This window comes from Podarcis gaigeae (assembly GCF_964106915.1).
Source record: "Podarcis gaigeae genome assembly, chromosome: 5".
Lineage (NCBI taxonomy): Eukaryota > Metazoa > Chordata > Lepidosauria > Squamata > Lacertidae > Podarcis > Podarcis gaigeae.
The window spans coordinates 56,594,120-56,621,987 of record NC_139681.1 but is presented as its reverse complement, the minus strand read 5'-3'; the positions used below and the strand labels follow the sequence as shown (position 1 = coordinate 56,621,987).

The 27,868-nt window shown below is 41.6% G+C and overlaps 1 protein-coding gene across 2 annotated transcripts; it reads left to right on the top strand.

Moving 5' to 3' along the window:
* The first annotated feature begins 13 nt into the window (after positions 1-13).
* PDCD11 (programmed cell death 11) lies at positions 14-27,864 on the top strand. Of its 2 annotated transcripts, none has more exons than XM_083737917.1 (36): positions 14-101; positions 1,406-1,520; positions 2,350-2,481; positions 2,817-2,984; positions 4,589-4,750; positions 5,373-5,496; positions 5,894-6,075; positions 6,728-6,835; positions 7,047-7,253; positions 7,682-7,806; positions 8,526-8,586; positions 9,104-9,250; positions 10,434-10,685; positions 11,162-11,305; positions 12,160-12,354; positions 12,935-13,105; positions 13,965-14,184; positions 14,716-14,868; positions 15,161-15,276; positions 16,086-16,600; positions 17,099-17,161; positions 18,322-18,430; positions 18,763-18,852; positions 19,471-19,573; positions 21,011-21,188; positions 21,414-21,470; positions 22,108-22,230; positions 22,543-22,665; positions 23,018-23,168; positions 23,301-23,417; positions 23,515-23,655; positions 24,045-24,295; positions 24,558-24,726; positions 25,138-25,291; positions 25,929-26,094; positions 27,326-27,864. In XM_083737917.1, exons 2-36 carry the CDS (start codon positions 1,416-1,418, stop codon positions 27,489-27,491), a joined length of 5,448 nt encoding a protein of 1,815 aa, XP_083594043.1. In that variant the 5' UTR covers positions 14-101; positions 1,406-1,415; the 3' UTR covers positions 27,492-27,864. The 2 variants fall into 2 exon arrangements, with proteins under 2 accessions (XP_083594043.1, XP_083594044.1); XM_083737918.1 differs by having other exon boundaries at positions 37-208.
* Positions 27,865-27,868: the final 4 nt, after the last annotated feature.

Sequence of the window (27,868 nt, the reverse complement as noted above, 5' to 3'; positions counted from 1 at the left end):
TTGCCCTTTGCTAGCCTTCGAATTCGTTTCCGGGTTACGGAGCAGATGGCGGCTCTCATGCCCCAGGCGTGCCCGTGAGTTGGAGAAGCGTGGGGGGAAAGGTACATAAGCTGAGCTCTCTGGAAAAGAGGGATAATGACGGGAAGGAGGGTGGCCTAAGGAGAGGGGGCCGAGTCCGAGTGAGCTGGGGATTGAGAAATACGGCAAGGTGGGTTGCACGTGTAGAACTAGCGTGGCTGTGTGAGTGCCTTGCGGGTTCGCGGCCGGTGTGCTTGCTGTGACGCGCCTCCGCTCTTCTGATTGCAGGATCTCTCACAGAAGACATGGAAGGGGGGCTGTGTGGCTTGATTTAACCCATTTGTTTTTGCTATTTTATTTTTTTTAATATTGAAAGCTGCTTTATGGACATAAAGACAGAGTGAAAATAGTGCTCTTATCTGCCCCAGCTTCCACTTTGTGCCTTCTGAGCTATATAAAAATGTTTATATTTTAAAACTAGCAAAAGATTGCTAGATTTTTCTGAGTGTATGTGGGGTAAATGATTAAAATCCTGGTATGGTTATGAAGCAAAGTCATTTAGAATAGTGCATATTGTTTGTGAAATGCTCTCTTTTTAGTTTGTCATATTTTAAAATACAAAGGTTTTGGGTCTCTAATAGCTGCACAACGGCCAGAAATCAACAGGTGAGTTATTTTCTTGGCCGAGTGAAAGAATCATAGACTTGGAAGAGGACCCTGAGGATCATCTAGTCCAGTGTTTCCCAACCTTGGGTCCAGCTGTTTTTGGACTACATTTCCTATCATCCCTGACCACTGGTCTTGATATCTAGGGATGATGGGAGTTGTAGTCCAAAAACAGCTGGAGACCCAAGGTTGGGAAACACTGATCTAGTCCAACCCCTGGGATGCATCCATGCTGGGATAAAACCTGTGACCTTGGTGTTATTGGCGCCACGCTCTAACCAACTGAGCTAATGATAGAAAAAACAATTTATTGATCTCCACTTATGTAGGCATTGAATACTTAGGATCTTGGTTCATGAAATAGCTCTTTGTTACTTAAGAACAAAGGAAGGACTAGCTTATTTTTGCATCTCTACCAGTAGACATTCAGTTTGAGTAGGTGTGCTACAATGTTTGCACATCATAGATTAACAATATTTATGAACAAGAGTTCATAAATGTGAGTTTCATAAATGTGAACAAGAGTTCATAAAGGTGTCCTGATACTCTCATGAGTGTTGTCTTGTTTTAGAGAATGAATCATCTTCAAAAGCACAACAATTATTTTATTCCTGTTATTTTAAAGTCTGTCCTCATTCTTTGCATATAAGAAAATGTTTGTGTTGGTTTTGCCCTTTTGAACATGATTTGTATTCAAATAACTTCGTTGCTTCCATTGCAGAAAGATAACCATGTCATCTTTAGAAGAGAATTTCCCTCGAGGTGGCCCACAAAGGAAAAGTCAAGAAGAAAAAGCAGCCAGACAATCAACAGTAGAGCAGGATAATTTATTCAAAGTATGCAAATTGTGAACCTATTAAGTTGCCTTCTACTAAGTCAGATCATAGGTTCATCTTGTCGCTTATTACTGCCTATTTTGCTTGGTAGCAATTCTCTAACTGCTTACAAAGGTGTTTCGCAAACCCTCTTACCTGTAGCAATTTTAACTGGAGTTGCCAAGGATTCAGCCCAGATTCTTCAGCATTCAATTCATATGCTTTATCACTGTGCTATAGCCCCAGATTGATGCACTGACATTGTTCTTAACACAATAAGTGGTTCTGGGAACTCTTCAGGATAGAAGAGAAATGCCTGTGCTGTATAAACAAGTTTCCTGCCGATTAAACTGTAGCTTCTGATTTTGGCTCATTTCAATAAGCTAGAGTTTGGCCCGGTTTGGGCATAGCAACAAATTGTGGTTCGTTTAAACTCGGAAGTGAATGCTTCAAAATTCTTCCTTTGATGTGTGCCAGAGGAAGAGAGAGGAGGTGGAGGACTTCAGCCTCAATTTTGAGCTCACTTGCTTCCATAACACTAAACTGGGTTAGTGCAGGAACTTGTCGATCTCAAGATGTTGTTGGTCTCCAACTTCCACCAGCCCTAGCTATCATGGCCATTGGTTAGAAATGATGGAAGTTGTAATCCAGCAATATCGGGAAGGTAACAGCATCTCCATTCTTGTTTAACTTTAGCTCTTCCTTCCTTAAGATTAAACTCTCTTAAACATGCTTTCCTGCAGGTTACGTTCATGGGTCCCTTTGCAGCTCTAAAACTAAACTATTGTTTTAGGGAAGCAACTGTCTTTTCAAAATCTTGAAATGTCTTTCTTTTTTTTAACTGTCTTAGACACAACATGAAGAAGTGACCAAGAAAAGAAAGAAAAACCATCAAGATGAAACAAAGCCAAAAAAACTCAAGATTGAGAAGAAAGCCGTTGTAAAAATCGGTGTTAAACATTTTGAATTTCTAACAGTTGAGGTTGGTCTATAATTTGTATTATGGCTTATTTTCACACTGTGGCAAATAGCTACACAATAATAAGTAGTACCATTTCAAATAGTAGCATATGAGACAGGAGTAGATTGTACATCATTGTGGTATTGAGAGATAATTCATAGCATGCAGAAGGCAGTGATGTAATTTCCCCCTTGCGCTTTTCTTTGGATTTTTTTAGGTCTTGTTAAAAAGGGGACTTACAGCTTTTATTAACATTATACCTTTTTCCCCTGTGGGGGACAGTCTAGTTGTGTAGAACACAGGATAAAAAAGTGATTCTGAAAGTTGCTTATTACCTGTCCTTGTTTTTTAAACAGTCCCTCACTGCAGGGGTACTGCTCTTAGGATGCGTGAAAGAGTCTAATCAGTTTGAGCTGGTGATCAGTTTGCCCAATGGGCTCACTGGATTTGTGCAAGTGACACGTATATGTGATGCCTACAATGAGATGCTGAATGAACAGGTGGCTACAGATGAGCACTTAGAGGTAAGACAAGGTGTGTGTGTGTTACGTAGTTATTTGGTGGGTTCTGCAGGTACCACCAAGCAGCAGGTTTCTTCTGTTCAGGGCATTCTCTTGCCTCCTCTGTTTCCTGCTCTGTCCTGAAGAGATCTACATCGTAGAAGACCATTTAGAGCTGCCTTTACAACACCTGACTTGCTTTGGTGCCAAGATGGGGAACTTGAGGCCATCCAGATGTTGTTAGCCATCCCCAACAGCTACAGCTAGAGTTGATGTGAGTTGTAGTCCAACATCAGGAGTGCCCTGCTTAGTGGTTTGCACACTGCAAGAATGGGAGGATGTGCATTGAAATTAATATCTTCGGAATTGAATAAAAACGAAAGAAGGTAGACCTTTTTTTAAAAGCACTTCTAGATTTTGATTGACACATCCCATTCCAGTCTGGAACAACATATGCTGTGGTGTTTGCCCATTCTTTGGGGATATGTTTGTATTGAGGGAGAGAAAGGGTTAATAGGTTGACCAATAAGAAAGTCCGGAGGCAGAGCCTACCTGATTTTGAGGCTCAGCCCAGAGGTTTTGACAGTTCGCTTGGTTCTTTTTTTGGGCGGAGGGGGGGGAATAGAGGAGTCAGAGACAGGGACAAGACTGCGAGGCAATAGAGTGACAGCGTTTCGAATATATTTTAAAACTTGTTTGTGTTTGAAATAAACTTTAATCTTCATTGTTAACTCTACCTGACTGAAACTCAATACTCACCGGGCAACCCTGGGTTTCCTCCCCACAAAATTGGTGGCAGTGGAAGAATAAAGTAGTGGTGTACAGGTCAATAGTCCATGAAACGACCGGGGGCTCTGTACGAACGCCACAGAATTGGTGGCAGAGGTGGGATGAATACATCGTGAGGGGAAAGGTAAATCTGGGAATGATTACCTTATCCTTGGTGTGAAGACATATTGGTGTAGTTGTGGAAAAACCCAGTGTATGAGGCGAAGCCAACGTAATAAATTGAAAAGAGAACTTGAAGCTATTCTGGCAGAGGTTTTAGACTTGTGGTTGGGTGAAGGGATCTTGCAGGGTAGGTGTGGAGACCCAGTGCAGGACTTTGGGGCCAGAGTCTAAAAGGGAACCTAGCCAGAGGGAATAGCAGTGAGAAAAAAATCTTATCTGACTCTGTTTTGCTGTCTAATCACACTTGACATGCCACCCAAAAAGCCAAGAAATCCTGTTAGGGAAACAACATATGAAAAGTCTGAAGGAGAGGGAAATGGGAATCCTCAGGGAGAAGGGCAGAATTTAGAGGAAATATTAGAAATTCCCTCTGGCTAGTTCCCTTTTAGACTCTGGCCCCGAAGTCCTGCATTGGGTCTCCACACAGCCAGTAACATGAATTTCTTTTGGCTTGCCATCTGTATTTTGGAGGAAATAAACTTTGAATAGTTAAATGGCTGAATCGCAACCCCTTCAGTAATCAACATCCTCTGTAGCATGTTCAAAAATTCAGTTGTATTGCTTACAGCAGAACTTTTTGTTTGGCCAAAGTTTCAGAGTCAGTGACTAGATATTGCTGTTGCTGTTTTGATATGCTCCTTATTTTAGTCTTTATGCATTAAACTATCTTTTTGCAGGATCTGAATTCTCTCTCAGATCTCTTTACCCCAGGAATGCTGGTCAGATGTGCTGTGGTTGGTGTGGAGAAGACTACTACAGGTCGTCAGAGTATACAGCTAACAATCAACCCCAAAGATGTCAACAAGGCTTTGAATGCTGCCACTCTGAGATCTGGCATGGTATGAAACATATGAATTATCTGTTTACGCCTGCCTTTCCAAAATTATGTCATGTAGCTTACAAAAAGTAAAATATAATAAAGCAAAATAAAAAGCACAAAACTAAAACAATGAATAACACTTTAGCAGGTAAATAGCTTTGAAATGTAAAGTAACAATTGAAAGAAGCAGTAATAAAAACACAGTATAATGAATTAAGATGTCTGGATAAATAAAAATGCCTTTACTTGGTGCCAGAAAGTCATCCATGTAGGTGCCAGGTATACAGACCTAGAGAGGGGCTTCCATGGAAAAGAACCTCTCTGGTATCATCACATACCCTAACCTCAGTAGCTTGGGAACCTGGCAATGGGCATCATCAGATGAGCTCAAAACATATCATTGTTAATTTTTTGTGATTTGATATAGGAAAATGTTCTTGTGTCTTTTATAAGAATGCAGGGAATAGAATTTCAGCAGGTGCAGATATCTTGTCCTAATATTGCTGTGAGGATATATGTCTCGTTTGTGGAAGCCCAAAGTCCTGTTTCTTTTCAGGGAAACTTGAGTGCTTGAGGAGGGAGGAACAACAACAAGGAGTCTGATAAAATTTCCTTTAAGCTTACACTTCTTCTCCAAACAGCTGCTCTCTGGCTGCATCTCTAGTGTGGAAGATCATGGCTACCTTATTGACATAGGCATCCAAGCAACAAAAGCATTTCTGCCTCGTCAGAAAGCCAAGACCTACCTGCAGTCAGCCAACAAAGGTATAACTATACTTAGGAGTACTGGGTTTAAGGCAGGGGGAGAAGCAAATGGGTGGTTTAGAGAACTGGAAAATCTTAGATTTGGGAGTTACCAGAGGCAGAATTTACTGCCCAATGTTTGTGTGTGTGTCTGTGTGTGTTTGAGAGAGATATTCTTGAGTACATATCATTGTACAGTAACTTATAAGCGGCCAGCTGTTGCCTGGCTTCTCTTGTTTAGGAAGCTTTTTGTGCAAGGTGGAGTATTTCAGTCTAGGATGAAAAGCCTTTTAATGTGATGAACATGTGAAAGGATTTCAGAAGTAGCTGGTGCCAGGAAATAATGGCCAAAGTGATAGAAAGGTAATGTCAAAGCTTTGCTGATAAGTGATGATAGTTGCATGTGTTGGTCTCTTAGGGACTGAGCTGAAGATAGGCCAATACCTCAACTGCCTTATTGAAGAAGTAAAGAATGGTGGGAGGATAATCCGTATGGCCATTGATCAGTCAGAGGTTGCTGCAGCTATTGCCACAGAAGAACAAAACTGGTCCCTCGGCAATTTGCTGCCTGGGCTGGTGGTGAAAGCCCAGATTCAGGAGGTAAGCTGTTTTTTACGAATTAATGTGCTAATCTTATTTTCTTCTCTCTTGGAAGAGTACAGTGAAAATAATAAATTCCCTAACACATCTGCATTTTAAACAAAAGATGCATCCGCTTTTTCACAGCATTGAATTGTTCCAGTCTGACTTACTGAGGTTGGTTAAAATATAAGGATAATTGCAAAAATAGAGACTTTTTGTTGGAAACATCTATGGCCCTGTGTCTGAAGCACATGAGGGTTTTTCCCCTTCTTCTAGCTTAACCTAGATTTTTAAAAATCTCTATAAGAGTGATATTCAACATTAGTCCCAGTCAAGCTACCCCATTGAAGTTAATGGACATGACTTAGGTTCATTAATTTCAATGTGTCTACTCTGAGTAGGACTTGGTTGATTACCACCCTAAAATGTTATTAAATCTAGTGATTTACAGCACTAGAAGACATAATTTGGAGCCACTAGCAGAAGAATCATTAATATTGTATACATAAAAGCATATAATACATATAAACCATAAAACACATTTACATTTCATGAAAGCCACATTAGAACTCAATCTTCATTTAATATTCATCTAGATCTGTCAGAGAAATTCTTCTGTTTAATTTTACATCTTGCATAGCGATTTTTGTTTCCTTTTGAATATTTCCAGGTGACTCCTTTTGGAATTTCTCTCAGTTTTCTGTCTTCCTTCTCTGGACTTGTGGACTACATGCACATGAGTTCTACAAAAACAAGAAACTACTCACCAGGTCAGACGGTAAGTGATTTTATAGCAACTCTTAAATTGTGTTAAGGTGGTGCTGCGGGACTCGGTTAAGATATGAATTGAATGGGTGCATCTCTGTATGGTTTCGCCATAGTCATGGAGTCTAGAATGTTAAAGAGAAGAAAAGTACAATTCTTAGCACATTCCTTATTTTTCCTACAAACTTAACACCTCCCCCCCCCCCTTGTGTTTTCCCCTCCAGGTGAAAGCATGCATTCTCTTCAACAATCCTATCTCCAAGGCAATACGCCTATCTCTGCGCCCAGTTTTCCTCCAGCCTGGCACTCAACTTGGCAAGCTGTCTAGTGATCAGATTGGCAGGGTAGTTCCAGACTCCACAGTTGAGACCTTTCTCAAAAAGACTGGTGCCATCTTCAAGCTGGATGGTGGCTGCCTAGCTTTTGCACATGTAAGTAACTTGATGCTGATTGCACCTTGTAGGAGGGTAGACCCTTTCAACCATCATGGCTGATGTTTGGAGAGCAGTACATCAGCACTTTTGCCCGTTACCGATTCAATACATAGATGTGTCTTGGCATCTGTTTGTGAATGTGTTATATGATGTCTTAATTTGTGCTGGAGCATTGAGAAGAGCCCAGAGTCTGAAGTTAGCAAAGAGCTTTTCTAGATTCTTTTGTTGTTTGCTCGCCCTTGTTGGATGTGATCATAACATCTGTGGTCACATTGTGATTCATATTGGAAGGTAGAATCAGACAGATGCAGCATCTAGGCTTTGCTTTGCTTTCTGGATTACAGCAGGGTTAGTCTTAAACTAGAAAACTGTCTGGATTTATAATTTAATCTTCATTTTCTGCACTATCTTTATACCTCTTTCAGATAAAACATCTTTCAGATACTGCCAAATCTTTCAAACCTGCAGCATTCAAGCCTGGAAGCAAGCATAAATGCCGAATTATTGACTACAGCCCAATGGATGATGTGATGGTGGTGTCTCTCAAACAGTAAGCTTTAGAGTGCAGTTTGAATGAACCAATCTATGAAGTATCTTTATATACTCATGTTTCAAGCATATCTCCATGTCTTAAATTCTATGCATAGATGGAACTTCCTTATGCCTAACAGATAATACATTTCAGTTGGGACATAAGTCCCATTGCTTTCAGAACAACTGAGATGGCTACATTATGCACACCTGTGCAATGGATTGCATCTGCACATTTTTAAAATTGGTTCCATAGGCAGCCAAACTTTCTGCCTTCAGGTGATGTTTTGCTCCTTCAGTTACAAAGGAAATTCTATTGAGGTCCATTCAGTTACAAAGGAAATTCTATTGAGGTCCATTCTAGCATCTGATGAATTTCTGTCCAGACACATCCATTACCCCACCCCATGTACACCAAGGCCAGTATCAATCTAGATCATGGCACACAATGTGAATGATATTTAGCCCAATGATACCCTACCTCGTTTAGATCATATATACCAAGTTTCATACTGACAGCACAGATATAAAAAGTGCCAGTATGGTATACAGTGGCAGGCCAGGACATGGGAGACCAGGGTTCATATCTCCACTTGGCCATGAAGCTCACTTGGTGACCTGTTTAGAAGGGCAGGAGGAAGAATCAGAGGTGGGGGGGGAATCAGTTCTCTTTACTCTTTCATCTGTTTCTCTTCCACCACACAGATCAATTTTCACTTCCTTTCTTTTTGTTTGCAGACACATTATTGAGGCTCCATTCTTGAGATACCATGATATTCATCCTGGACAGGTGGTGGAAGTAAGTTCAGGGAGAGAGAGAAATATCCTTGGAATCTTGTTTATCTTGCTGAACCAACCTGAGGCGAGGGCTTTGGTTCAATTTTGTCCAGGAAGTATTTCCTTCTGACTTGTGTGCTTAATGCCTCTTTAAACCTAAATCCTGCTGTGTGACATTAATGGAACACTAATGGAACATGAGCTTCAAGGGGAAATGTAATTATTTAAAGCTAGGTCTCTATTCCCTTCAAGATGGTTTTTAAGTATCGCTGTAGTAGCAGCTGAGGGGAGAGGGACACTTGGGGTCTGGTGTAGCCAATGTGGTGCCAGATTTATATCCCAACCTTCCCCCCAAAGGAGTTGTTGGACTGCAGCTCCCATCACCTCTGACTATTTGTCGCGCTGGCTGAGGCTGATGGGAGTTAGAGTCAAACATTTGGAATGCCCCACATTCACTACCTCAAAGTTAGATGGAGGGCATCTCCTCTTTCTGTACTAGTTTTTCTTGCTTTCTGATCCCTCGTTCTTTTGGACTTCAGGGCACGGTGTTGGCTCTGAAGCCCTTTGGCATGCAAGTAAAAGTGACTGAGCACATCAAGGGCCTGGTTCCCCAACTGCATCTGGCAGATGTGCTTCTGAAACAGCCAGAGAAGAAATACAGTGTGGGGAGCACTGTCCGGTGTCGGGTAAGAACTCTCTGTAAGGGACCACTTTGGACTGTTTTATTGATTTCTCTAGCAAGGAGAGACCAAGAGGGCTTTCTCCATGCAATAATCTGCCTTTATAATGAGAGCTGCTGTGGTTCTGTGGGTAACATTAGGTTGGATGTGCAAAACCTAGGTTCAGAATCCCTCTCAGCCATTGTGTTTACTGTGTAATCCTTGGATTAGTTACTATCTCTCAATCTAGTTTATTCAGAGTTGTAGTGAATCTAAAATGGGGACAATGACATGTATTCATAATTTCTAATATTTCTATTTTACCTACTCAGAAGTCAGGCTCGCTGAGTTCTGTGGGACTTGCCAGCAGGTGTGTAGGATTACAGGCCCACAGGATGAGATGTAGACAGTGTTTCCGTCTAGGCAGGAGTTTACGGCAAAATTCTGGGGCCCCACTCAGCAAAATGAGCAGGAGAGGCCCCCAGTGCATTCAAACTGGCTTGCTACATATTGAACAAGGTGAGGTAATAAACATTACCAATTAAAGAAAGGATCCCACAATAGGACCTTTAAGAGTCTAAAATTACAATCCTTTCTTCCTTTGCACTGACATCCTTGACTTTAGTACAGACTGCAAGCCCTGCTTTTGGTAGGCAACTTCTGAGTGCAACTTCTTCCAGCAGGGCTTGAAGTCGGCACCAATCAGATGATTGCTGCTAACTTTAGAAGGGATTGACTCCACTTGGTATTTTAAAGGTGCTGAATGCAAGCCCTGCTTGCCTAGGAACAGCTGAGAGCACACTTTAAGTCTCTGAATTGCTCCTTTACAAATATGTCTTTACCTGTCCCACACCTGATACCATCTGACATCAAGTGTTGGGCAGGTGGGTGTGCCTGGGGAAATGACATTGTCAGCCACATTAGGACCCATGCAGTGGCTTATTTAGCTTGCAGATCAGAGATTCCCCATGCCTATTTTGAATAGTTAAAGAAGTGTTATTCAGGTCCTGTTACAGGATGAGCTCTGTCTCTGACAGCTACCTCCTAAACTTTCGTAGCCCTTATTTTTCTAAGCTGATGGGTTGTGCCAGCTTTATTAGGACTGATCCCATGAGTTCCAAGCTGACATTTTGGACGTTCCTTCATTTTGGTTCAATTGCAGTTTCCTGCCAGTTGGCACACATAATTCCAGTTTCTTCTTCTCCTCCAGGTGCTTTCCTGCAATCCTGAAACAAGGAAACTTCTTCTGACGCTTAAGAGAACACTTGTCAATTCCCAACTCCCTGCCCTTTCCAGTTATGAAGATGCAAAGCCAGGCTTGATCACCCATGGTTTTGTTGCATGTGCTAGGGAGTTTGGCTGCATTGTGAAATTCTACAACGACATAAAGGGCCTTGTCCCCAAAAATGAGCTCGGCGGGGCACCTTCAATTGTTCCTCAAGAAACATTTTATGCAGGCCAGGTAAAAGCTGGGTAAAAGTAAAAAGTCTGATTGTCAATGATATAAAAATTTTAGTTGCTAATAGCTGCACACATTTGCACAACAGATTTGCATAACATCTTTAATGCACATACATTTGTTTAGTGATAGACCATGAACTGCAGGTTATTGTTACTGAATTCGCAGAACCCTTGATATGCTTATGTAGTAGGACATAGCAGTGGTCTCTCTTTCTCTCTTGAAAAACATTTAAATAAAAGATTTTGAACTACTAGTAAAATGACTTACATCTGTTACATTAACACAGAGAGAGGCATAAAGCCAGTGGAAAGTTACAGAACTTCCACGTTTTATCCAGCTAAAGTGGAGGGAAATGGGTTAGGACCCAGATAGGATGCAGTAGAGGGATGTCTGGGGACACATTCAGGTTGTCCTGTTTTTGAAGTGTGAGAGTGAACATGCCTGCAATATGAAGATTCTTTTGTTTTGCCAATCAGGTGGTCAAAGTGATTGTCTTAAAATGTGAGCCTGAGCAGGAGAGACTGCTTCTGTCATTCAAGCTGACAAATGAAGCACTAGCTGAGGATGGTGGAGAAAAAAAGACTTCAAAGAAGCGAGAAGTAACATATGAAACCGGACGGGTAATTTATTCTAAAAGATGTCCCTTCCCTTTCCCTGCTGACATTCCCCTGAGGATGCTAGGAGCAAAGACAGGAATTTATGATATTTCTAACTTGGGTTTTATTTCATACAAAATGACCAGATTATCAGTTCATATATATTAAGAAAGACTATGCTATGGGGTCCCAATTATAGTGCTACTTCAGGCAAACATGGAACATTTCTGTTGGATTTAAACCATTTATTCTAACTTGAAGTGTTCTTCACATCAGAATAAATGCTCCATCTGGTTGGTCTAGATTTAACTTTAAACATAAATTATTATCTGTACTTTGAATTCCCCTCCCACGTTCATCAGTATACCAACACTTTATATTGTTTCATTAATAACCTAAGAGGAAAAATGACGATTGCACTTACTTAAATCTAAGCACAACCAGAAGGGCTGCTGATTAGGCATTTAGCGATGCGATGATGAATGTTATCTGTCAACTATATTCTATCCTGTTCCCCACCTCCTTTTAAAAAATCAATTCACAAACCAAGAACTTATACAATGGTCACTAATAATGAACTATTTGTTGTAGATATTACTGCAGATTTATTATGCTATTTTTGTTATATTCAAATAAGAACGGGTTTATTTATTTGTATTGATTATTATTCCTATGATCCTTGTTTACAAAACCCAATAAAAAGTTATTCCAAAAAATAAGAAATGCTCCTAGACTTTAACTTTGATTGTTGAGATGATTTCTTTCTTTTATCTTTTAAGTTGCTTGCATTTTGAGAAACCTTGTTATCCTGGGAATATTGCATTTTAGGTGGTGGTCTTCCACGTATTAAAAAAGTGTTGCTTTTTTCTCTTGCTCAGATTGTTGATGTAAAAATTCTGAGGAAAAAAGAAGATGGGCTTGAAGTTACGATCTTGCCGGACAATGTTTTCGCCTACCTTTCCACAAATCATCTCTCTGACTATGTGTCCAATAGCAAGTTGTGGTGGTCCTGCCTTAAAGCAGATGATATTCTCCATAGAGTGTTATGCCTCCATGACAAGGGAGGTCATGTTGTATCCTTGTAAAGTCCAGCCAAGCTTGGTAAAATCATATAGCCATTTTATGTTGCACAACAGCATTAACTTGCATTGCATATATTGTCTCCCAGAGAAATGACATTCAAAGATTCTGTGTGTGTCAGTTTTACCTCTCTATGTCTGTGCAGTCTGAAGGGAAGAAATTGTCTTAGAAGATTTTTTAGATGGAGGGAGAGTAGAAGTGAGCAAAGGTTTTTGTAGCCTTTAGTATCTTCACTACCTTGGTTTTTGGATGAAGCAATCATTCCCTTTGCTTTCTTCAGTTTTTTTTTTTTAATGGCTGCCTGCGAATTGGGATCCAGTGGAATCTTGTTGCTGATAGAATGTTTTCTTTTTCCTCTGCAGAATCTGAATGGAATCAGGCAGTTGGTTGGTTGCAACATGATCTTACTTTTTGGCACAATTATGTCCTACGTCCCCTGTGTTATAACAGTCTGCCTACCTCCCGCTCTATGTTAATGGGCTTTGGTGAAATGCTTGTTTTGTGGCTGCCAAATAAAACCAAACTACCAGTACGCTCCTCCTCCCCAATTGTATTCCTTGACCCATTGTTTAGACCCTGAGCAGAAAGCCATCGGTTATTTCAGCAATTGAGGAGGAACGGGTGGTGAAGAGCTTTTCAGACATCCAGCCTGGATTGCTGCTGACTGGCTTTGTGAGAAACGTCATGCCTTATGGTGTGTTTGTGGAGTTTCCATATGGTCTGACAGGGCTGGCACCCAAGTCGGTAAGGCATGTTGCATTGTCCCTTCTAAAATAGGTTTATTCGCAGATGTTGAGGAAGAGGTGCTTTCTAGTTGAAATAATCTCTTATGCTGCACTACTCAAGGATAAAAATTCCTGCTGAGAGGAGTTCTCTAGATGGATTTGGAAGTAAGGGCACAAAATAATACATAGGAATTTCCTGCTTGCAAGTGGTGTGAGAGAAGCTGTTTCCTAGTGGTATGTTTTGAAATGCAGGCACTCAAGATGGCCCCCATCCATAGGCAAAGGTAAAGGACCCCTTGGATGGTTAAGTCCAGTCAAAGGTGACTATGGGGTACAGCGCTCCTCTCGCTTCAGGCTGAGGGAGCCGGCATTGGTCCGCAGATAGCTTTCCGGGTCATGTGGCCAGCATGACTAAACCGCTTCTGGCTCAACCATTCATAACCATGCCCCCAAAGAGCATTCAAGCAGTTGTGCTGATCCATATTGTCGCATTCCCCAAAGAGCAGTAGTACATGGCACAATTCCCAATTTATTAGCATCAGCTGACTGTCAAAGAATAGATGTTTGTAGAACAAATTTGACTTTTAAAACACATTGAACGTTATCTAAAGATCTTCAGCTAGCTGAAAATGCAACCTTTAGTCTTTACTTAGAAAGGCAAACAATTTAGTGATGAAATGTTAATTAGACTGCTAGCATGAAGTAGCTAATAGAGCTGTCTCTAACTCAGCCTAGGTAAAAGGTTTCTTGTTTGGAACTGTTTTGATTGCATTCCTTCCTTTCTGGAAGTCTTGAGGCTGGTGGTGTTGATAGCTCTCTTGCAAAGGCACTCTTAAGGAGAACAGTATTAATTGGTTCTTATCTCCTAATTGCTATAGGCAATGAGTGACAAGTTTGTGACAGACACCAAAGACCATTATGTGGTAGGTCAGACTGTAGTTGCCAAAGTGACCAGCATTGATGAGGAGAAGCAACGCATCCTGCTGTCCCTGAAGGTGTCTGAGTGCTCCTCCGAGGATTCTGTTTCTGAGAGCTTCTGTTTGCTGCACAAATACTTCAAGGAGCTGCAGGAGATCAAGAGTATCAGCAGTGGAAGAGGTAAAGGTTGTCATGATAAAAGATGGCCCATGGAAACCTTGTGTTGGCCACATACACATAGTGGATGCATGTGAGCGTCCTGGTTTTGAGGCAAAGCTTGGAGCACCTTTTCTCAACATTTCTAGGAGGCCTAGGAACTTTTCAAACTTTTATTTAAAGAGAGGTTCAAAGATTCAGTTTCAGGTAAAACATCTAGTCACTCGGGATGGTTTTCTGCTATATGAGATTACCAAGTGGGTTTTGCTTAACTTGCAGTTGGAGAAAGATTACATTTCTTTGACTGGCACTTTGTTTCTGGGTGACTGGCTCATTTGCTATGAGCTTAAAAGACCCCATTTTTCCCTTCCATTTTCATATTGACTTAAAGATACAGCAAGAAAGCTACTTTCAGGCACCAGTGCATAATTCCTCAAAATAAGGGAATCTACTCATTTTTAATAGTTAATCCTTATTAAACTTACTTTGACTTTCTATAGTTCAGCGATGAAACATCCAGCTGCAAATGGGACTTAGTTCTTTCTTTATCCTCAGATGTTGTCGGTGTGGTTCAGAAAGTCTGTGAATTAAAACCTGGGCAGAGGCTGATGCTGGCGGCTCGCAAAGTCAACACTGATGGTTCAGCACTATTTGATAGCACCTCTGTTTCTGGCTTAACTATAATGGCTACTCATAGTCACCTTGGAGGTAGGACATACTTTGTGGTCTTCCCCCCCCCCCCCCTTGTCTACTTTGTCCTGATATACTATATTTTGCTCTTTGGGTTTGAAACAAAAGAGTGGAGTCTTTTTGAACAGTCTGAGCAGCAGAAGTGTGTCTGAGACCTGAGTGAATTTTTGGTTTTTCTCCTGACTCAGCTATCAGTGATGTAATGTAAATAAATAGTGTCTCTTACTGAAGTACTGAAATGCAGTTGCTTCATTTTGCCCCAGTTATATCAAGCAATAATCTTATGGTGCATGTTTGTTTGTTTTTAAAGGCAAAAACATTGTCCAGGGTGAAAAAACAAGAGCTGTGGTTCTCTGCATTGATTCCCTAGAATCAAAGGTCTATGTGTCACTTAGAGAGGAGTTGCTGTCCCCCAAACCTAAGAAGGTATGATTAGCCTGAATTGGCTTTTATGCTGGATACTAACCTGTGTAGCTGGTTAATAACAGAGTCATAGAAGAGAGGTTCATAGAATACCATAGAAATGAGCAACATATGAAGAGAATTCAATGGAATAACTAGGCCAGGGGTAGTTGACCCACCCTCCAGAGAGCTGTTTTAGCTTCCTAGTCAAATTTTTCTGCCTCCAGCAGCAGCAAAGAGAAAGTCAAAGTAGACACAGAGATATCTGTGTGCATCCTGTGTGTCTGTACAAGAGTGTTCTACAGCCATGATTACCACTTGCATATGACCCCTGACGGACTGGGCAAAGGTGAATGCAGTCCTTGGGACCAAAACAATTGGTTAGCTTATATTCAGATGTCAAGGGGCCATAATGAGGAGGAGGGAGCAGCTTTCCCTTCCTGTGTCCTAGAAGGAATAACTGGGTTTAAGCTGCAACTTCTTCAATATTATTTGATCCTTAGGAAAAACTGATCACCTGTTAGGCACACATCTGAGAAAACCCCAGGGAGTGTTGGCATTTTCTGCTTTTGCCTAGGAATTCAGCGGGGGCCTAAAAACGAAAAAATGTTGTGTCCTGAGAATTTCCTGGAAATTCCCTGGAAAGTGCATTGCTGGAGTTTTTCTAATGAGGGTAAAACATCTGTCAGGAATGCTTTTAAATAATCAATTTAAGCCTTGGGCCAAAATGGCTGCTGAAGTCTGTACCAGGTTTTGTGTGTGTGTGTGTGTGTGTGTGTGTGTGTGTGTGTGTGTGAGTGACTTTCTCTGGATGTTATTTCTGTGTTTTCCAGTTAAAACAGAACTCTCAGCACCAAGCCATTGTGCAGCATGTGGCTACAGAGCATGCAGTTGTTTCATTGGTAGGAAATGGTCAGCTGGTTGCCATACCTGTGGCTTCCCACTTCAATGACACTTTCCGCTTTGATTCTGAAAAACTGAAAGTGGGACAGTCGGTCCTAGTGGTTCTGAAAACTCTCCAGCCAGGTGACTGTGGGCTCTTACTTGCTGTTCAAGATCAGAAGAAGAGAAAGGCTGTAATCAGGTCACGGCGTGAATCTGAAACACTTGGGGAAACCTCGGCCATTGTGAACCACTCGCTGTGCTTGGGAGATGTGGTCAAAGGAACTGTCAAGTCAATCAAGCCTACTCATGTCCTAGTGGCAATTAATGATCAGCTGATCGGCTCTATTCATGCATCCCAGATCCTGGATAAAGTTTCCATAGGCACCTTTCCTACATCAGTGCTAAGAGTTGGGCAGCAGTTGACTGCTCGGGTGATTGGGGGCAAAGACATTAAAAATCACAGGTAAGATCCCCCCAAGCTTCTGAGAGCCTTTTCTGAGTTTTAGCCAATTACTAAATTTTAGTTCAATGTTCTAGCAGGCACAGAACTTTCCAGATCTATGTCCTAAGTGCAAGTGTTGTTGTTATGCATTTATTGCCCTGTTACTAATTTTCAGTCCAAGTCAGGCAATTAAAGCATAGTCACTTGTCTCCTCCTCCTACCTGGATATAGACTCATTTCCATCTACAGCTGAGGCAACTTGCAGTTCTCTGTTGGAGAGAGGTTACCCAGAGTGGGTTTTCTCCTCCCACTCACTCTAGAAGCAGGACTTACGCAAATTAAGGAAACATTCACTTTTGTGTGGAAAAGACCTCTTCCAGTTTTAGTCCTGCATGCTCAGAGAGTGATTATTTCCCCGACTAGAGCAGATAAAGAGGGAACTTTGAAAAGCTATCAAATGCTGAAGAGCCACTTACAACTGGAGTAAGGAAGATGTGCTAATCTGCTCTTAATTTGTAGGTATTTGCCCATCACCCACCCCCATTTTACCCGTACCTGCCCAGAGCTCAGCATCCGACCAAGGTAAGATAGCCTTTAGATTCTTTGTTTGATGAGGTTTTACAACATGTTAAATGCTAACAGATACACTTATCCAAGCGTCTCCTGGTCTGAATGTTAGTGACAGAGTAGGGGTTCTCTACATAAAATTCTGCATCTTGGAACATATTGCACAAATATGCTAGACCCAAGTGACAATTTGCTTAATTTTAATGATTCTGGCATTATTATCATTATATAATAATAATAAACAATAATATAAATTATACTCCGCCCAGCTAGCTGGGTTTCCCCCATCCACTCTGGGTGGCTCCCAACAGATTAAAAGCTGAATAAAACATTCAGATCTTGAAGACAAGAGAAGTTATTGGTGGGTGCTAGGATTGTAGTATACAGTACATTGAGGGGAGGCAGCCTGGAGTTTTACAGATAGGAAATCTTGGATTGGTTGGCAAATGCTTGGACCTAGAAATATTGGAAGGGAGCAGGGAGTGGATCTCAAGCTGTTCGCCCTCTAAGGATACATGGATCTATAGAGACTGCCTAGAACATGTCTGGTGATCAAGCTATTGTAGAATGATGGTTTTAATTTTAAGTTGCTCCTCCTTTTTCCAGATAAGATAATAGTCAGTTCCCACCACTTTCCCCTCTCTATCTTCAGCCCCCCAACCATATCCCACACCATTCCCAAGGGCCCTCCAATGCCCACAAGCAATTTCCTTGGGGTGGGAGGTCATTAAGCTGCAGTAGGAGACATGAAAAAACGTGTTCTGTGAACTCATCTTTTACTCAGAGCCAATTCATTCTAAATCATAGGAAATGTCTGTAGATCTCCAGCATCCTTGTTGAGAATTTACCAGTCTTGTAATACACATCCTAGTATGTGTCTTGTGCACTATGTCCCTTGCTTTTGATTGCCAACTTAAAATTGGGAGTCCTGTGTTTTCCATGAGCTTGGATAGGAGACACTTTGATCAGGGACAGGGAAAATATTGACATGTCAAAGCAAAGAAGCTAAGGGCATAACTGGGGTGGGTGTGTGCTATTGGGCTGTTGTTTTTATTTTTATTATGTATTTTTATATCTTGCTTTTATTCTGTGAACCGCCCTAGGACCCCCGGGTATAGGGCGGTATATAAATTCAATAAATAAATATAAATAAATAAATCTCCACTTACAATCAGTGAGCTGTCTGGAGAAAGCAAAACTGCCCTGGGTCCAGAAGATGGCAATCCGGAAGAAATACTGAAACCCTTTAAGCCTGGGCAGACGGTGACATGCTTTGTTAAGAAGGTGAGGCCTAAAACTTTTCTACCTTTGCGTAACAAGGGTTTCCCCCTCCCCCTTCGTTTTAAAAAGTTGGGCCAGTCTTCACTGTAGATTTGGGAAGCATGACATGCTTCCGAATACTCTGGGTTGATGCAATTTCCCAATGGGGGATAATGTTCAAAACGTGTGGTTGTATGTGTATCCATAAGCTCTTGTTTCACTTGGGTTGGGGAGGTTGATGTGGAAATTCTGGAATAATTTATAGGACCTATTACCAGGGAATGCATGGTAAAAACTGGACTCTGTCTTTTCTAGTGAAGAGTTTTTTATTTTCTCCTGTTCACTTCTATTCTTAGTACGCTGCTGCAAATAAATGGCTTGAGGTGGAGGTCACCCCTAACATTAGAGGGAGAGTTCAACAGCTGCTACTTTCCCTTCGACCCACAGTAAGTAATTGCCAAGGAATGAAGGGCACAGGACTCTTCTATGCAGGAGGCTACGCTCAATAACATGAAAATCTGCAGTAAAGAAACAGAAGCATTAAAATGTTGGAAGTGTGTTGTACTGGCTATTACCAGAGACATAGCCATGTTAGTCAAACAAAGTCTTATAGCATTTTTTAAAAGGCTAACCAATTTATTATGACATAACCTCTATATGCCATAATAAATTTGTTAGTCTTTACAAAGCCAAAAGGATACATCTTTGGGATTGTTATTTTTTGTCCAAGCTAAGCTTTAAGAATTCTACAGCCATATAAAAGACTATTTGCATAGTCAATAGCAGTCACAGCAAGGGTTACTTCTTTCAGGATAAGAAGAGCACAAGGCTTTTTTTGTTCAGATTTTCACTGGAAAGGTGTAGGAAATGTTCTGGTCTCTTTCAGGGCATTTCCCAGATAAGTACACAATTTGAAACCTTAACTATTTCAAAATGGTTTTTATGAAGAGCTAAACACTAGCCCAGCCCCCCCCCCCCCCATGCATCACCACTATGGGGAATTATTCACAGGCACAATTAAGTGGCTGGATGATGGTAAAGTTCAGGTCATTCTCTCCCAACAGGTCTTAAAACACGCAGGGAAACACTTCAGAAATGGACAAGCTTTGGCTGCGACAGTGACCGGCTCTGATGTCACGGAAACTAAGCTCCATCTGTCACTTACAGGTAAGATGAGAAGAGAGCACCACAACATTAAGATCCCAGAAAGAGACAGTCAATGACAGTCACTCTCTATCTAGTCATCAAAGGCTTATAAACCCAATTCCATAGGCTCAAAATAACTCTGATCCTGTAGTTCCTTGTATGTGAAAAGCTTCAGATGTGTCATTGAATTCTTGAGCATAAAAGGGCTTTCCATTTACTCCAGTGTTGTCTCTCTCTCTCACACAGCCCCATGTTCATATCCCCATTGTACGCATGTAAATGCCTCTGTGGCATTGTAATAAATAGGGAAGGCCATGCTAATTTGGTTGCCGAAAGCGGCGCCAGGCTGTATGTCAGTCAAAGTGAATGGATGAGTAATCATTTTGTAGCTCTTGATGATGATGCCTTTAGTAGTAGGGGCTTGTAAAGGTAAAGGTACCCCTGCCCGTACGGGCCAGTCTTGCCAGACTTTAGGGTTGTGCGCTCATCTCACTCTATAGGCCGGGAGCCAGTGCTGTCCGCAGACACTTCCGGGTCACGTGGCCAGTGTGACGAAGCTGCATCTGGCGAGTCGGTAGGGGCTTGTTTACGTCATCAAAGTGGCACAACTAGAGGATGAGCAACCAAATGCTGAGCTGTGGCTGCTGGTCATAGGACTTGCCTTTATACCAAGTGAGACCAACTGTCCATTTAGCTCAGTATCATCTACACTGACTGGCAGTGGCTCTCCAGGGTTTCAGGCAGCTGTACCTAATGATGCCAGAACTTGAGCCTGAGACAGTCTGCGTGCAAAGCACTTGTTCTCTACCACTGTACTACGACCCTTCCCATGCTGGTTGTGAGCTAATTCCATCGCTGGAGACAGTATTCCTCCAGATCCCAGCTGCTGGGAGAAACAAGCAAGAGAATGTTGTTGTATTCATATCCTGCTTGCAAGCTTCCCTTAGGCCCCTGGCTCACCACTACGGGGAATGGGATACTGGGCTAGGTAGAGGCTTTCATCTGATCTGACAGGGCTGCTCTTCTTGTTCTGTTTTTGTCTCTCCTGTTATGGTTCTGACAAAGTTTGAAAGACAGTGTTTTCGTCAGTGTTTATGTGCAAGGCAGGGAGAGTATATTTCCTTGTTACTATTAGAAATCAAATATAGTCCCCAGAGTGGCTGGGGAAACCCAGCCAGATGGGTGGGGTATAAATAAATGATTATTATTATTATTATTATTTATTTTATTTAATAATAATAATAATTATAGTCCTTCCCTGTGTGCCAGTAAAGTTCCTGGTGCAATTTGTACTAGGGACTGGATTAGGTCCCCCGTATGTGGGAATTGATCATAGATGCACTTGGGGTTCAGGATCCAGACTGACAACCTTTAAGTGTACTGTATAAGTAGGCCATCGGGGAGTGTGGTATTATAATATCTGACTTGATCTGTTTGAACCTCCTCACCCCTGAACAGGAGTTTACTCTCTGGAGAAAGGAACCATCACACTAGGCTATGTGAGCAAGGTGATTCCGCATGTTGGCCTGAATGTTCAGCTTCCCTTTGAAAGGAAGGGGAAAGTCAGCCTTTTCCACCTGAGTGATTCATATGCTGAGCAGCCACTAGAAATGTTCAGCATTGGGAAAATTGTCAGGTAAGAGTCTTATGCAAAATCATGTCTGTAGACAAGCTGAGGGAATTTTATTTGACAAGTCCTTTCTGGTCCTGAGCTTCATTGGTTCTCTTAGATCCTTAATTCCCTCATGAAGCCCATGACCAAGAACAGTTATCACATAACTCATTCAATCACAATATTTTCTGTGGAGAGGGTCTTTTCGAAATGTGCAGAAGTTCCATGTTTTCTTTTTCCTGCATACAGGTGCTGTATCCTTTCCAGTGAAGGTAAAAAAATGGAAGTTTCCCTTCGACAATCCAGGTAAATCCCTAAATTTAGATGGGAAGAAAATTAAATAATAATAGTGATAATAATAATAATTAATAATAGAAAATACTCTATATCCTATTGCACAGGTTTTCAAAATTAGCATAAACTGCCCTACTATTTGGGACATAGGAAGAGGGAACCTAACATTTGGGCCTAAAGTGCAACTACAAAATTTTGTTGCATTTAGAATGGATTCTGCAAAGCAGATAAATATGTGTCCTTTGATTCCTTTGCTAAAGTTGCTTGCTGTTTTTGAGTTCTTGATTTATTTTTTTTAGGATACTGTGGTTTCTTGTTTATTCTTGACTTTTTTGTGTCCAGTTCTTAAGAACAGGGGAAATGAAGAAATCCCACTAGGACTTCTCCTTCGTTCATTGCTTTCTAAACTGTAAGCTTTTCGAGGGCAGCTAGAGCTCTACTTTTTTTTATTAACAAAATGGAGATAGAAGTTGTCAGCATTTCAAAGCCCTTGCATATGTTGCAATAGTTTCTGTACTATGGATATGGGTTTGTTTGCTTTTACTATATTGTCAGGATTTTCCACTTTGCAGTCAACAGAAGTGTCCTTTCTAATAAAGAAGCCTATCCAGAAATAGGGCATTTCACCACTTCTCCATTTCTGTTATAGGATAACTCCCAAGAGCCATTGTAAAGTGGAAGACCCTGAAATCACATCCCTCGACGATCTTCAGAATGGTCAGCTTGTCAGAGGCTATGTCAAATCCATCACTCCATCAGGCATCTTCTTTGGGTAAGTTTCCCTTGCTGACCATAAAAAAGCGAATTCCACGTTGTGAATTTTTGTTGGAATGGTGTCTAAATAAATTATAGAGCAGTTTGGAGCCTATAGTTCTGGAAGTCAGGAATGGCCAACTGTTCCATCTCAGAGCAACTTTACCTAACCCTGAACAATCTGAATAAATTTTAATCAATGAGGGGTGGGGTGGAGTTTGTCCACCATTTCACTTATAACATTTTTCTTTTAAGAAATAAAGCTGGTCTGCAATAGGAGCAAAATAAACCTGTGTTACTATATGCCACTATCTTTTTTTCCCCTTGGCAGGTTGTCTGACTCGGTTGTGGGTCAAATCCCACCACAATTTATCTCTCCTCTCTTCATCTCGGATAATTCATTGTGTGCAAAATACATACATGCCGGCCAGTTTCTTACTGCCAAGGTTTTCAGGTAGGTGTGATGTTTCCTAATAGAGGGGTGAATCTGGGATGGAAAACATTGCGGAGACACATGAGGACAGTATGGTTCACAGGACAACAGAGATCAGAGTTCAGATATCACAACAGTTGTGGGCTAACAGGTGGTATTGGGGAAAGCATTTCTATATTTTCCTCTGCTCGCTGTCTTATGAAATGGAAATTATAATGACTACCATAGAGGGCTGGTGTGATGCTCAACAAGTTGAATAATGTTAAAGCCTGTGTTACTATTAAGAAAGTACTGTGTAGATTTAATGTTTATAGCAGTTCCTTATCTCTCCTGCCACTTTCTTTCTGCCCCTTCTCTTTTACTCATTCTGCAGTATAAATAAAGAAAAGAACCTTGCAGAGCTCTCTCTCCTTCCTGAAGACACTGGGAAGCCAAGCATTATCCCAGAGTCCCTGGAACTGCCAGTTGGTGAAAAGGACGCGCAGCCGAGAAAGCGAAAAAGGGGAAACTCTGAAAGTGAGCAGGTATTTATCCTGGAAAAGGGGGTTTTAACCCCACTGTTGATGTGAACAGTTATCCAACGATGCAAACAAACTACACACACAAAAATGTTAATTAAAAAAAAAATTAAGCTGCTCTACCTGAACTTTTTTTAGGAGGTTAAAGCACAAAAGAAGAAAACTCGTTGCCCTGAAGATGATGATAGTGGTGTTGAGGTCTACTGTCGGGAAGAAGAGGAGGGAGAAGAGAAGAAGTGTGCAACAAAATCTAAGGTAAAAGACTGCCTGGAGCATTGTTTGTGCTTTGTGTGGGATGCTTGCTGTGTGTGTTTCTAAATAGAGGCTTTTTTCTTGATTGTGTTTTCTGCAGGAAAAGAAAGTTCCAAGGCTGCAGGTTTCAGCCAGCTTTACATGGGAGGAAGGCTTAAGTGTGCTGGATACGACCATGTTGAACCAGAGGGAGCAAAGCTCTGACAGCGAAGAAGACGACGACGATGTTACAGAGTCCACGGTAGAGTATCTCAATGTATTTTGCTTTGCATAGTGCTTGGTATGCAATCCTGTTTACTTAGGCCTCTTACGAGAAGTACTATCTTGCTGGCCTAGAAAGTACAAAGGCAGTGTTTTGCTTCTAAAATTAGCTTAGCTCTATGTCAGGAATTAATTTGTGCAAAAGACCTTTTGTGTTTTAGGCTTGCATCTGGGGTTCATGGATCACTTATTTATATATACCTATGTCTATAGAGACTATCCATATATAGTTCTTTTTCTCTAGATGTGTTGCTCTGAAAAGAATGTTTTTGTATATGCAGCTGAATTTTGAGCCATGCCCCTACTTGCAAAACTCTCTATCCTTTTCAACTAATTGCCTTCCTCTCCTGCCTTGGCCCTCTGTTTAAGACCAAGAAGCAGACAAAGAAGAAAAAAGAGCTTGAGAAGCAGAAGGCAGAGAAGGAACTCTCCAAACTTGAAGCTGCCCTGATGGATCCCAGCCGGCAACCTCAGACAGCCGACGACTTTGACCGATTGCTCCTTGGGAACCCAGACAGCTCCATCCTCTGGTTGCAGTACATGGCTTTTCACCTTCAGGCTACGGAGATAGAGAAAGCAAGAGCTGTGGCAGAAAGGGCACTCAAAACCATCTCTTTTAGGTGAACTGCTTCCCCTTATCATCCATTTTTAGCTTTTAGTTGATGAGCTGCTATTGCCCATGCATGCTTAGCTTGGCTTTATCTCGTGGGAGGGGCACCTGCAGAACAAAGTGGACAGTTCTGTTACTTTCTCTCCCCTCCCTTCACAGACATTGTCCAGTCAGATCTCCTGCTTTCTCTTCCAGGGGGATTTGTTGAGCAAAAGGCGAGCATTGAGCCATGTGTAGGTAGGGTGGTTATTTGTGGTGCCTCTTTCTTTCAGAGAGGAGCAAGAGAAGCTGAATGTGTGGGTTGCGCTGCTGAACCTGGAGAACATGTACGGCACCGAGGAAGCGCTAATGAAAGTCTTCGAAAGAGCCATCCAGTACAACGAGCCTCTGAAGGTCTTCCAGCAGCTGGCAGACATCTACAGTGGCTCTGAGAAATATAAGGTGAGGTTGGGTTTACAGTGTTGCCGAGAGAAAGATCACTTCTGCTCATTGAGTCTGGCAGGGAAATTGCTTGTTCATTCTGTTCTTGGGAAGAGCCCACCTTGGTTGATCCACCTGGATCCTGCGCTTCCATCTACCCCGTGGATTTATCATGTTGTGGATTTTTCCTCCATTTTGGACAAGCATCAGGCTGATTCCCTACATCCCTCTTTCTCATCTAAGCAGTACCACCACATTGCCTCTTGCTCTAGCTTGTTGGCTGCATAATATTCTCTGGGGCCCATGAGTTGGGTTCTGTACTCCAAGATACATACAGTTGTGAATAGCATACAAAGGCAAGGGAGAACCACAGGATTCAAAGTGTGTTTCCATGGTTTGAACGATCTTCTCTTCTCTGATTTTTATTTTCAGCAAGCTGATGACTTGTACAACACAATGCTGAAGCGCTTTCGTCAAGAAAAGTCTGTGTGGGTGAAGTACGCCACTTTTCTCCTGAAAAGAGGCTTGGTGGAGGCAGCTCATAAGCTCCTCCCACGTGCACTGAAGTGCCTGCCAGTCAAAGAACGTAAGAACCACTTTGCTCTTCTTTCCTATGATTAGCATCTAAGCATCATGTTGGTTATTTATGCAGTACACAGGTAATTTCTAGGAAATGCAGCATGTGCTGTGGTGAATCTAGAAATATCCATAGCCATTGTTAGCAAATGCTCTTTCAATAATTTTATTGGTACTTTCCTTTAAAAAAAAACTTTTCAAAGTTAATCAGTTAGGGATTGGGGGGGGGGGGTGGAGCATGTTCTGAATGGGGAGATTTCAAAGTTACTATAAAGGACTGTGTATATTCCTGGATGCTGCAGTTTTACCAGTTGGCTTGAGAAATTCAGACAGGATTTTCATAGCCTAGATTGAATGCAAGATATCCTTTTGCATTGATTGCATAATTTCATTTATTTCCCTCCCAATGCACTGAAGGAAACCCAAACAATAAAAAAATTGCCAACACAATGATCAGTGCACATTTTATGAAACAGGGGGGGCGGGTGTTTAATAATTTTAGTTTTGTTGCCTACTCTGGGAATTTGGTAGCATGGAACCCCAATTCCTTCCTAATATTATTGCCAAAGTAACTACAGCATCCTTGAACTCTAAGCAGAGGCAGTGACGACTAGCCAGAAGAACACTTCTAAAATGCACTTTTGCAGATCTGGATGTGATATCAAAGCTGGCGCAGCTGGAGTTCCAGTTTGGTGATCTGGAGTATGGCAAGACCGTTTTTGAGAATACCCTGAGCACCTACCCGAAGCGTACAGACATTTGGTCAGTGTACATAGACATGATGATCAAACATGGCAGCCAAAAGGAAGTACGGTGAGTACTAGCATGGGAAAGTGGGCTGGTACTTCTGAACTTCCTAGGAAATGATGTAAATACAACATAAGGGATGCTTCTTGGCCTTAAATCCAGGGAAGCTGGGAAGCTTGATTTCATGTGAGCAAATATTTACAACTCTGAAAGGTGCCACAGGAAGTGACTGGATTATAAGCATTAAGAACCTGTATTAGGCCTGCTATTACTAGAGGAACCCATTGGCTTTCTTTCTCAATACTATCCCTTCTCTCAGCTGAGAGTCTAGCATGGGAACCTTCATACTCATAGGCCATGATTCCCAGTTTTCAGAAAAGGAACAAAATGTATGTAAATTTTAATTGCAATCTGGTAAAAAAATATTGTTCCATAGCACAGAAATGTAAAGAACTTGCTGGTATGAAAACTGGGGTGTGGGGCATGTGGCTTCAGAGCAACACCATATGATTTTTGTTAACAGTCATGGGAATTGCAGAGAGCCTGTCCTTGAAGCATGAGTGATTATACCTTTCTTCTCTCTCTTCCAAGTTTCTAGAAATTTATTTCGCTTTTCAGTAGCAAAATAGCCCTTAAAAGGCCACAACACTACTTACTCTCTAACAAGAGAAGAAGCAAAGGATTTGTGTCTCTTACCAATTCTAGTAAATCAGTTTTGCGTCATAACATCCTAGCTGAGCTTACATGTAATGGGAATTCATAGAACTCCACTATGTGGGTGAGCCTTAGCTTGTTCTCTTAGCAGAAAACCATAGTTTTCTGTTACATGTGAACTGAGCCCCGGTTGCTGCAGGCGTGCTCTTAGACTAGAAATATTCTCACTTCTCAGGCTAGGAGTCCCCTGCCATGCTTGTAAAGAGCAACTGAGATGTGCTTGACATTTGACAGGGCAGGATTTCTCAATGAGGGTGATATACCCCTCCAAGCATGTGTGTACTGAACTCTGAAGGAAACACAAGTGAAACTTGTTCTAGTTTCAGAAGCTCTGTGAACAGATCCTTGTAGATGCTAGGAATCTGAAAGCTCTGTGATTGAACACAAAGTCTGAATTTTCTGGAAACACGTGGTAGTCACTTCCTGTCTTCTAGGCATCATTTTGATAAAGTGCTTATGATGGGCAAGAAAGATTTGTACCCACAGGATCAGCTAACTCCCAGGCCCATGCTTTTTCTGTTGTTTGTTTGTTACCTGTTTGATTGCATAATAAAAAAGAGTTTTCCTTGTTTTTGTTTTGCAGGGATATTTTTGAACGTGTAATACACCTAAGCCTAGCAGCGAAGAAGATGAAGTTTTTCTTTAAGCGTTATCTGGAATACGAGAAGAAGTATGGCACAGCAGAAACAGTCCAGGCTGTGAAGACAGCAGCACTGGAATATGTGGAATCCAAGAGCAATCTTGCTTGAGGGCTAATTTCTACAGCAGTCAGGCTTTTTTTGTTCTCACTTGTAGTGCAAGAGGCAGCAAGGACAGAGAAGCAGGGACAGAGAAGCAGACCATAGCTGTAAGGAGGAGAGTGTTCCTGCCTGCTCCATTTCCTGATCTCAAAAGCAGATTGGGTTAGCCCGGACCAAATTACTATGCTTTAGCAAGAACTGCATGAGAGCATAGTTTCTGTAGATGTTTATACCTATTGAACCTTACAAAAACTTTTGAATATGATAATTATAGTTGGAGCTTTATTTAAATTTATTTTGGAGTTTAAAAATAGCAGAAAGTCACCCACTACTTTGTGCTTTCCTGTTGCTCTGCTCATTAAATGAACTAGGGTTTTTTAAAGCTT

Coding starts and splice junctions, on each gene's coding strand:
- PDCD11 (XM_083737917.1), top strand. CDS start 1,416: ATGTCATCTTTAGAAGAGAATTTCCCTCGAGGTGGCCCACAAAGGAAA. Junction 21,471..22,107: donor GTTTCCCTTCGACAATCCAG/GTAAATCCCTAA, acceptor TTTCTGTTATAG/GATAACTCCCAAGAGCCATT. Junction 25,292..25,928: donor GTGCCTGCCAGTCAAAGAAC/GTAAGAACCACT, acceptor GCACTTTTGCAG/ATCTGGATGTGATATCAAAG.